This window comes from Polyodon spathula, chromosome 16, assembly GCF_017654505.1.
Source record: "Polyodon spathula isolate WHYD16114869_AA chromosome 16, ASM1765450v1, whole genome shotgun sequence".
In the NCBI taxonomy this organism is placed as follows: domain Eukaryota; kingdom Metazoa; phylum Chordata; class Actinopteri; order Acipenseriformes; family Polyodontidae; genus Polyodon; species Polyodon spathula.
The window spans coordinates 6,660,521-6,671,810 of record NC_054549.1 but is presented as its reverse complement, the minus strand read 5'-3'; the positions used below and the strand labels follow the sequence as shown (position 1 = coordinate 6,671,810).

Below are 11,290 nucleotides of genomic sequence, written 5' to 3'. Positions count from 1 at the left end.
ATAAATTAATTCCACGGGAAAGTAAATATTTGTATCATTATATTGCTTAATTGCTCCCAACTTCAATTAATTAAACGAGTAATAGGAAATCAATAGCCGCGACATTCTCAGGGTGTGGCGGAGACCAATACATTTTGTCATTTTGTTGCACAAGCTAGCAACATATTGAAAATCTATCTCAGATGCTGTCAGGTGCATATATGAATTTAGCAATAACATATTGGGGGGGGGGGGGGGATTTGAATGTGAAGCATAGAGCAAACATGTGGCTAATGAATGTATATGGAATGCGTTTAAAGGTGTAGTGCCTCTTGCAGTTCTACAATGATATAAGTTAGGATGTGGTAAATTGTAAGAGAATAATTCCATCAAGGGCTTCTGTGGCATTAAAAACTACAAGAGCAACGGTTATAAACTACATTCACTTTAATATTTTGGATTGATGCATCCTGTGTAATTCACTGCTGTTAATTACGACTGTGTAGTGTCAGAACTATGCAGCTATATAGTAACTACTCATGTAGTCTACATTTTAAAAGGGCTTTGCTTCAAAGCACAAGATTGAAATATCACCTGGTGTGAAACTGAACGGGACAGGGCACTATTACACCATACAGAAACTACTTGATTAGCCTTAGCTTTCAGCAAAACAGTTGATTGTAAAATTAGATGGTTTTATGCTTTTAGAGGATTTTTTTCTTTTTTTTAAAATACTGGTATGTTTCACTATGAAATGAATGCAATTCCATAGGCTTAACCAATATAGGACCATTCAGGAAATTGTTTTCCTTCAAGACAGCAACTTATGTGGCCATGCAGCTAGTCATCACACATAGTCATGTTTCATCCATTATACAGTGGCGTTGGAATAAAGGCAGCGCTCTCCATTGCTTATACAGCCATTGACGCCTCCTATGTTTTGTTTTTGTTTCGCAAATCAGTGCCACCTGGTGGCCAAACATAAGAATATCAAAATGTCCACGAGTTCTAGTTGTCATTACATACCAGTGCATGGGAACTGGTTTTCCATGCTCCAGTACACTTTGTAGGGCATTTCTTTGAAGGTTAGAATCACATCCACTTTATAAAATGGCTGCAAGTGCGAGTTCACAGGCGGATCTTCACATTTCTAAAAGAGAACAGCAATCAGATGCAAGTCGGCACTAGATTCATGTATAAATGTTGTTAGCCCAGGTGAGAAGTGTAGGGAGTGAGACACACCTTTGCTTGAAGGATTTCAGCTGTGGGGATGGTAACCTGGACAAACTCGTGGTCTTCAATCACAGAGTAGCTGGCGGTCTGCTTTACTGCAATGTGTTTTACAGTAAGGATCTCGTTGTCATACCCCCCTCTCTTAATTAATCCCATTCTCCGTTTTAGGATGTGGAATACTGTCTCGTTGGTTGGGAGAGTGGAAACTGTGGAATGCAACAGAATGTAATGAATATTTATACATTGTTATGTGATGTTTTACTTTGCTCTTTAGCCCTTAGAAAGGTACACTATGGTAAATGTCTTCCTAAGTTGAATAATACATACCCAGTGGACAGCTGGCTTCCATGCTATATGCATAATACCCACTCACTATCCAGACTGGCAGAATGTCGACTATTTTCCCCATTACCTGTAATAAAATCCTTCTGTTAATACACAAAGCTGTACCCTGCTAACGGTTTGAAAAACATTACATTAAACATTTATGAAACTGTGACCTACAGCCACAATGTGTAGAGTAGCCTCTCCTAACAAACATCTGTATCACAGCTTCATCAGGACCTCACTTCTTGATAAATCTGCTCTTTCAACACTAGATGGCAGTGCAGGGTTATGCAATTCACACATGCAAAAGACCATGGCATACTGTTTACACCATTCAAGAGCTTCCCATTATAACGTGACTAGCATTAAGCACCCTGTTAATGCCAATGGAAATGCACACGTGGCACGGCGTACCTCGGTTGTGCTGAGAATGCCTCCTCTGGCACCTTGTACTGTGATATTTGGACCCTTGGTATCGACGGTGAGCCGAATTAAACTGGCGTCCTCGACTGCTGCTACCAGCTGTCCCCTCAGAGACAGAGACCAGGGAAGCTAGGGGCGACAAAGACATCTCCAGTTTCCCCACAAATTTCATCTTATTACAGACTTCACTAATTTACAGTACCTGGCACTTTCCTCTAATAAAGGTACAAGGGTGAACACTCCCGTTGCTACCCTGTCGTCCACATCACAATTGTGTATAGTATGTTATATCCTGGTAAAATAAAAGTGAATGTGTTTTTTAAACTCTGTAGAAATGTCTAACAGACTTTAGCTGCTGGTACCATCTTGTACCTTATTGTCCCAGTTGTCTTGAGGGAGTGGTCTGGTTACCTGTGAAAACAAAACAAGGCCTCGACTTTAAGCTTGAGGATGTACAAGCACGTTTACAATATTCATCAAAGCTAATCAATGTTATCTCTTTCCTTAGTATCACAACCAAATTATAACATGGAGAAGCCCACTGGTTTTCAACACATAATAAGAACAACCTTACTTTTTAAAGCTTAAAATAATATACTGCATGGATTTGACTTTTTTTTTAAAGCATTTGTGCGTCTTTTGTACCTTGTTTTCTAAGTTAAAATCCCAATCAAATCGAGGGTGAATGTTAATGTAAATAAAAAACACATTAAAGGTAATAAAGCAGTTTATCATTTCATCTATGTTTATTACTTCTGAAGCTAATGCAGAACGTGTAAGAATTAACTCACTTGAATGTAGTCTGGCTTGCACTGAATATGCTCTCCACCTGGGGGCACTGCAACCAATGGGCATTTCATGACAAAGATTTGATTCCGAGTTCCAAACCCGCCCAGTCTCTTAATCAATTTTACATCCAGGATGTAATTGCCTTTCTGAAAAAAATAAAAATAAAGAGAAGAAACAGATATCATTTTAACTGCTGTACAAACGGACCTGAAAAATAGTTCTAAGGGGTCACTGTCCTAACACCAGTGTGACGCTGCATTAACTTTTACTGTACACATGTGCATATTGTTTTAGCATTCTGAAATAAACGCATAATACCTGGAGTTGCACAAAGCAACCACTGTACTTGACTCGGAAGATGTAGTTTCTGTCTTGATCCCTGTGGAGGGAGTAACCACAAGGAGCTAGGTGAGAGTTTAATCTGTCCAGAGAAGCCAGGTTCACTGCAGACAGGAAAACCAAAAAATGATATTAACGAGCGATGGGGGAAGTAATACTACCTGCCCAAGTAATGCAGCACTGTCAATCAGGAGAACAAAAGTAACATCATACAACTCTATAAACTTTTAGTAATCAAACTCCACAAATACTAATTGGACATTGCTATGTATGCGTATACCTAGGTTGAATACAGAGCCACCCTTGTTAATAATGGATTTCTTACCTGGAATTCTTAGAGCTCTTGAAATCCATTCGCTCAGGCCGTCTGTCCTCCTTTGTTGTAACCACAGCTCCATGTGTTCTGTGAAGCATTCAACATCCTCCTCTGACAAAAACAGGGAAATATATATTTTCTTGTAGCGAGACTTGCGTGTACATTTAAAAGTGTCTACTACCTTTTTATCATCCTTATCTATTTCCTATTTTTAGCAGGGCTGCAAGAATTCCAAAAGGTTCTCCGGAAGAACTTTGTGCAAGAGAACCATAAAAACATTCTGCTGTATAATAAATAGCCCAGAGTTTTTGGAAATGAAATGTGGTGGTTATGCTTTTTTTGTTGTTGTTTTTTTTTTTACCTGCAATGTTCTGAGGTGAACGACTGAACCAATCTGTTTTCTGAGCTTTCACCGGGAAGCCTCTTGCGAGAGGTACACAGAAACTGAAGAAGAGGAAGAAACTGAGGAGGAGAAAAAGGTTCATATATTATAAGTCTGAATGATTAGCAGATCGATGCAATGACAGTTGAAGGTATTTAGAAGAAATATTAGTATTGCATAGTGTTCATAATACAGCATCACACTGGTACTGGTGTAGCACCACTACACTTCAATGGATTACCAGCGTCTTCTGGTATTTGGTTCATGCTCTTATGATCAAATGAATGTATCAAAATATGGTTCCACTGCAATACATCTATCAATGGTTTATATTGCATGTGGAACGGTTCATTATAAGAATGCTAATGCAAAGCTGTTACGCCATTTACTGGAAGCAGTAACAAGTCACAACTGCAAAAGTTTTCTTATTGAACATTTGAAACCGTCTCAGAAAAGGTTAATAGTCATGATTTAGCTGCAATTTCAATTATGAATTTATGAATGAAATCGAGGAATAAACGTGCAGCAAAACATTGACACCGCGCTTACAATCTTAAAACGCCTAGACCATAGTGTTCCATACGAAAGACAAATGTTAACCCATCCATTGCCATACAAGTTCACTACTCTTGATCCTAAATAACACAGCATAATACAGATATTATTAACAGGTATATCTCCCAGTAACAAAGGTGTTCCGTAACACAACACCTATAAACTGACAACCCAAATGATCACAACACTTACTACATAGCTGTAAAGCCGGCACACATCATTTTTCAGTCGGGTAGGTTGCTCTTCGGGTGGAGCTGTCTTACTGGTACCTACCTGTGCGCTCTCATTGTATTTATAAGCAGCTCTGGTCAGCTGTGTTTGTGTGCAAACATCTCAAGCACCAGCAAAAGGAAACTGGAGGTGTGAGGCAGGTAACGATGAAGGAGGATCGCTGGCGGTTGTGAAAACTTGAGAGGAAGGAAGAACGTGAAGAGGCTGGGGGGAAGAGGGGGGGCATTGGTGTGCATCAAGTATGTAAGTGATAAGTAAACTGGCCCTTATCAATGTGTTTGAGTCCGGTTGTTGTTGATTATATATATTATATATAGATATATAGATATATATAGATATATATATATATATATATATATATTACCTAGATGGATTTGCTACATAAAAAAATGACCTTTATATTATATATATATATATATATATATATATATATATATATATATATATATATATATATATATATAAAATTAAAGGTCATTTATGTAGCAATCCATCTATCCAATTTACATGTGCTATTTTCATGTGGGTGTAACAAATACAATGATTTAAATCACAAACAAATAATAGTTTGCGCGGTTGTAAAAAAAAAAAAATGAACTAAAGGTGGCGGTGCTACTGAACTTTTCTTGCATATGAAAAGAAGGATCTTGCACACGAAAGATGCGTTGTCACATCTTTTGTCACAGCTTCGACTAGTAATATTTTTTTAGGTATTAATTTCAACACCAGTGACATCCTTGTTTTGAGTTGAAGAACGCCAAAGAAATACACAAATGTAATAATAATAGAGGGTAAAGCTAGTCATGAAAAAATAAACAGGTTTTTCGGGAGTTACTAGTTTCAGTTCAACAAACGTCGGTTTATTATTCAAGACAGGTAAACAATTTCTATTTGTAACTGTATCTGACAAGTGCTTAACTAAATGTGTTTAATCAACGAACTAGTACATTCTGCCTTGAAATGAATATACGCAAAGGTACATTATCCTTTCAAACACATGTCTGCTACATTTCATTCACATTCACGGTGTTTTTCGTTTTTTAACTTAAAAGAACATTCCAGCATTTTAGCTGTTTTGTTTCATGACGTAATCACGTTACGTTGTTACATATTTGTTCCCCCTTCTTTAAGGAATGTACTAAAATGAGTTAATAAAAAAAAAACACCAGGTTGTCTATGAAAAATAGATATATACGAAACACGTATAATTGAACACCATGCATTATAAATTATGTATTAAATGTAAACAGTTCAGAAAGCAGAAATTGTCTAGTTTACAGTAAAGATTGCACTGTCACTCCCCCTTTTATGAACTAGTGGAAGCTTCCAAAGCTATGAGGTAATACGCTCCGAGACACCAGTCGGACATTTTGTTTCGGAGTTTAGGTAGAAAACGGAGAGCAAGGAGGCTGCGCGGAATCGTGTTTTGCACAATTAAACTGGTCCTTTTCGATTGAAAAGGATAATAAACGACATCTTACTTCGGTATCTCGAACGCTGACAAGCCAGGAGACTGTTTTTTCCCCCCCATTTGTTTGCCTTTTAAATTGCCGCATAGAACAATAGGGTTTGTAGAAACCATTCATTGCAAGCGTGGTTGGTCAGGGCCTACGTGTTTGCGAAATAATTTTAAAACAAAGCGAACTGTCATCGAATTGTTTTTTTTTTTTGTTTGTTTGTTTGTTTTTTATTGCTTAAAGCTCTTTTGATACCTGGGGCATAATTATTATTTACAATAATAATAAAAAAAAAAAAAAAACTGAAAAGTTGGTCGGGTTGCAGCATTCATCATTTAGATCTTGTGATTGCGGGGTGAACGTTGTGTAGCTCATTTAGGGTAAAAATGGCAGAGTTATATATACGGGTAGCGGAGGATGAAAACGAGGAACCGATGGAGATCCCCTCGGAGGACGATGGCACGGTGTTACTTTCCACGGTAGCAGCGCAGTTCCCCGGGGCCTGTGGTCTGAGGTACAGGAACCCGGTCTCCCAGTGTATGAGAGGGGTCCGTGTGATGGAGGGGGTTTTGCAAGCACCGGAGACCGGCTGGGGAAATTTGGTCTACGTTGTCAACTATCCAAAGGGTAAGCTGTGCAGTCCTTAACGTATTTATCTATCCCCATAAAGTAAACAAGCCACACTATCGAGTGCATGTGCCTAGAAATACCGATTTTATTAATCTGTTTCCCCCAGTTGCTCTTAATGCAATAAAGGTAGTCTTAGATCTGCTGATTCATGCTCTGGCACTACGTCAAGTAGTAATTTTATAGCTATTCGGTTTTAAGTCTGAGAACACGGGCAGTTAAACTTGTATTTGATATTCATTCAATGTTTTTAAGCAAGCGAAACCTCACTACTGTAAGTGCTGTTTTTGTCTTGGACTGTTTTCCACCAGACTGGCAATGGAGCGAGCAACCTAGGCAATGTGTTATTGTAAGGGTCTGGCAATTAAAGAGAATGGGTTGATAATTGAAAATATCCAACACGAGGTTTATATATGTTTGTTTGTTTTTTTAAATTAAGATAACAAAAGAAAAATGGAAGAAATTGATGCCTCATCTGCAGTGAAGATAAAGAGGGCAGAACTGAAGACCTCAGATTTAATTGTTCTTGGCCTGCCCTGGAAGACATCCGAACAGGATCTGAAAGAATACTTCAGTACCTTTGGAGAAGTCCTAATGGTGCAGGTAAATACATTTGGTAAAACCTCCAGTTTTAATGTAAAATGGTATGAGTGCTCTGCCCAGATGTTTCTGAATTTGTACATTTCTTCCTCCACTCTCATGCACTCTTGGTGATTATTTTTGTTTCCAGTCTGTTGTGATCTTGTATTTAATTTATATTCTCTCTCCGTCTCCTCAGGTTAAAAGGGATTTAAAAACTGGCAATTCCAAGGGTTTTGGCTTTGTAAGATTTACAGAATATGAAACGCAAGGAAAAGTGATGTCACAGCGGCACATGATAGATGGAAGGTGGTGTGACTGTAAACTACCTAATTCTAAGGTAACTTGTTTTCTTTAAGAGTAAAGTGCACAATCGACACAGAGGGAAGCCTTGACAAGGGTCATCTTACTGCTAACACTCTTTATAAAGAATACTGTTGGACTGCCCCGTTTCAACATCCACTTTAATTCTGTAGCTTTGTTTGATTTGTTTTTAAAATTGTGTACCATGTTGGATTGGCTAACATTTGCTGATCCACTACTGTGAAATGCTGTGTTATTTACTCGTGACACTTTTTTTTGGTGGGGTAAACAGCAAAGTCCTGATGAACCCTTGAGATGCAGAAAAGTGTTTGTTGGACGCTGCACTGAGGACATGAGTGCTGAAGAGCTTCGGCAGTTCTTTATGCAGTATGGCGAGGTTACAGATGTCTTCATACCCAAGCCCTTCCGAGCTTTTGCTTTCGTCACCTTTGCAGATGACCAGGTTTGTTTCATCTTGCTATAAATACCATTGTTTCCGTAAGCTTTATTTAATAGCATATCATTTAAAGGTACACAATGTACCTTTGTGAAACTAAACTTCCTGTATTCTAATTCTTTGTTTTTTTGGGGTTTTTTCCCCCCAGGTTGCCCAGTCCCTTTGTGGAGAGGACCTGATCATTAAAGGAATCAGCGTGCACATCTCGAATGCTGAGCCTAAGCACAATAATAGTAGGCAAATGCTAGAAAGAGGGGGGAGATTTGGGAACAGCCCGGGGTTTGGGAACCAGGCGGCGGGGTTTGGTAATGGCAGAGGGAGTGGAGGTGGGTTGGGGAACAGTCCAAACAGTAATGTGGGGAGTGGGATGAATTTTGGTGGTTTTAGTATTAACCCAGCCATGATGGCTGCTGCTCAGGCAGCTTTGCAGAGCAGCTGGGGGATGATGGGCATGCTTGCCAACCAGCAAAATCAGTCCGGGGCCTCAGCTAGTACTCCAGCAGCTCAGGGCAATATTCAGAGGGAGCAACCCCAGAGTTTTGGTTCTGGAAACGGCAGTTATGGCGCAAACCCTTCAAGTTTAGCATGGGGGGCGGCAGGATCAAACTCTGGCACAAGCAGCAGTGGGTTTAATTCAGGATTTGGTTCAAGTATGGAGTCAAAATCCTCTGGGTGGGGAATGTAAACTTTTTTTTTTCTGAGGCTTTACATTTAGAGATTATATGGTAAGTATTTTGAAAGATTTTCCAGATCCATTTCTGATATGTCCTAGGTAATTTAAATGACATACTATTTTTTGGCCTTTTCTTTTTGTAAAAGAAAACCTGAATGTTTTGTACATTTGACTAAATCTACAAAAGATTAATGTACAGAGTGGTTGAAAGAGAGTCAGTGTTTGCCAGGATGGTAAACTGCAACACTCTGTGGTTTAAAAATGTTTTGTGTTTCCCTGGTGAAACTGAGATTGTGGCAAACCAGAGTCTCTGCATGCATTGTAAAAATATTGATATTTCAAAAATTGCATAAATACCCCCCCCCTCCCCATGCTTTATATATTTTCCATGTATCTTGTATTGTAAGAATCTGGTTTCAGACTTCATTTAAGGTTTTTTTGCAGTTTCTTTTAAAGTTTTATAGAAAACACCTTAATTAAAATCTCTCTGCAGTTCATCTCATTTCCAATATGCCTGGAGGAAGCGCTTCACTGGCAGCAATGTTCGAGCAATCTCGGTATCAGTACCCTTCTTCCCATGTCTAAATGCTATTGTCATCAAAGAACACAGCTTCACTCTGCATAAACTGTGTTAGACGGTGGGTGTTGCATTTTTCTCCTATTTCATGGAATCATATCCGCTGTAAAGCAAGGTTGTGATGTGAAAACGGGAGAGCTTTTGAGACGCTTAAGAACTTTGATTGGGATGGATTGTTGGTGCCACGAGTGAGAGGCTGGTATGAGCGGAGCAAAAGCACGTGTGGAAAGAACTGGTTGTGCATTTAAAATAAAGCCATTTAAGAACTGTACGAGATACGGCTCATTCCTGTGGCTTTGGTGAGCGAGTGTGAACGGCGCAGCAGTTGCAAGGAAGGTACGAGTGTTTCTAACTTCATCAGAGGACGTCCGTCTGTCTTGAGAGAGACTAGATTTTTTTTTTTTTTAAACTGATCAAGTGAAAAAGTAGTTACAAATGTAGTGGAATGTGTTTATTGATCTGAATATGTGTATCTTTTCTTGCTATATTATCTGATGTGAATGCCGTGTGGTGTGTGCTTTTGTTTTCCTGTTTTGAACTGTAAGTGTGGAAATGTGATCTGATGCTGATGGAGGCTGTGATGAGAACACTGGGGGAGCTTGTGGTGTGCAGCTGTGTGTGCCAGAATCTAATCAAGTGAGCTCAGTGTGTCTCAAGGAGGATGAAAGTCTGTAAGAATTCCTTAAAAGGGGCAAATGTTGCTTTTGTTAAGTGTTTGTGTTTGAATGCATTTTATTTGATTTGTCATTTGAAGGGAGTTTATTAAATAAAATTCATTTCAATAGGTTTTATTGTCTTAATTTATTTTAACTTTTCTCTTTTACTTGAGCCAAACACACAAACTTATTTAATTCGCACATTTAGGGACCTTGGATAAGGAGTGATCTGTCCCATCATGGACCCAGGTTCACATCTGTACCAGGAAGACCCATCATTTTTCTGAAGGCCATTGAAGACCCAAGTCCTAAGGATTGTTGGTGGTCCCAAACTAGCTAATGGTGGATAGTAGCCCATTCCCTCTTAAAATAAGCCTTCCTCCACTTAACCAGACTTTGGGAGCTCTCCTTTCACATACTAACGGACAATTCATAGAGCTGAACTGGGGAGGGCAACAAAGAGTCATGAAATTAAATCTTTTAATGCTGTACACAGGGGGTAAGTATATATGCTTAGTTGGTGGGTGGAGGCAGACAGTTTGGGAATCTTGTATTTCTGTGAAAGACTTCATACTGTGGCTAACATACTCCCTGTGTAACTTAAACATCTGTTCGTAACATTTTTTTTTTTTTTTTAAATCCTTAAAGGCTATGGGTTTTGTATTGTGGCAAATCCATGGAATGTGTTCTTGCATCTGTTAAGGTTCTTGCTAAAGTGTTTTGAGATCAATGAGTGAATTCAACTCTGCTGAAAAAAAGTACAGCGATGTATGTATAAATCTGTTTAATTGTGATTTAAACACTTATTTTACAAAGTGGCCTATATCGGAGACCCTTTTATTTTTCTAGTGTGAATTAAATAATTAAGTAAATGCTGTGCGATCAGGCCCCTTGTGCTTTTCTTCTAAATATTAAAATAAAACATGGCCCTTTTAAATTGTGATCCAAATCAGTAACTAATGTCTTGAGTTACAAAAATGTGCTGCTGATAAATTTTGTATTTCATCACCATGTTTCAGTTTGAGGGCATGATTGTACAGAAGGTTGAAGGGGTTGAGAAGCTTTTATTTGATTTAATGTATAGGCTGTACTTTTTGAGTGAACGCCTGCTGTTTAGGACCCCTTTTGTAAATGGGACATGTTGTCCCAATGGGTTAATCTGGTGAGAAAAATGTTAATAAATTAATAAAACTTGGGTTACTAATGCTGATCCTTTTATTTGCCGTTTCCTAAAACAAAGCACATGGAAGTGCAGTAAATTGTTGCAGGTTATGCAGTTGTACTTTATCTGGAAGTTAAGCCACTGTGCAACACCTGCTTAGTCCCTTGTCAAATATGGTATTCCTCTAGTGAAGCTCACTTTCTTCACAATATCCCCTACTACTTA

At 38.7% G+C, this 11,290-nt stretch overlaps 2 protein-coding genes across 5 annotated transcripts; one reads left to right on the top strand and one right to left on the bottom strand.

Moving 5' to 3' along the window:
- Nucleotides 1–895: 895 nt before the first annotated feature.
- Nucleotides 896–2,367, bottom strand: c16h1orf127 (chromosome 16 C1orf127 homolog). The gene is made up of 5 exons (XM_041273194.1): nt 2,335–2,367; nt 1,954–2,091; nt 1,540–1,624; nt 1,222–1,418; nt 896–1,129 (listed from the first exon to the last, which is right to left on the bottom strand). The coding sequence occupies exons 3-5, from the start codon at nt 1,619–1,621 to the stop codon at nt 998–1,000; spliced, it is 411 nt and encodes a 136-aa protein (XP_041129128.1). The 5' UTR covers nt 1,622–1,624; nt 1,954–2,091; nt 2,335–2,367; the 3' UTR covers nt 896–997.
- A 3,554-nt stretch (nt 2,368–5,921) lies between these two features.
- LOC121328642 (TAR DNA-binding protein 43-like) lies at nt 5,922–11,103 on the top strand. 4 transcript variants are annotated; one of them, XR_005951703.1, is made up of 7 exons: nt 5,924–6,658; nt 7,098–7,261; nt 7,437–7,577; nt 7,833–8,003; nt 8,146–8,323; nt 9,164–9,308; nt 10,112–11,103. XR_005951703.1 is itself a non-coding variant. In XM_041273534.1 (6 exons), the coding sequence occupies exons 1-6, from the start codon at nt 6,418–6,420 to the stop codon at nt 9,253–9,255; spliced, it is 987 nt and encodes a 328-aa protein (XP_041129468.1). In that variant the 5' UTR covers nt 5,924–6,417; the 3' UTR covers nt 9,256–10,029. The 4 variants fall into 4 exon arrangements, 2 of the variants coding, with proteins under 2 accessions (XP_041129467.1, XP_041129468.1); XR_005951704.1 differs by having other exon boundaries at nt 5,926–6,658; nt 8,146–8,230; XM_041273534.1 differs by lacking the exon at nt 10,112–11,103 and having other exon boundaries at nt 9,164–10,029.
- Nucleotides 11,104–11,290: the final 187 nt, after the last annotated feature.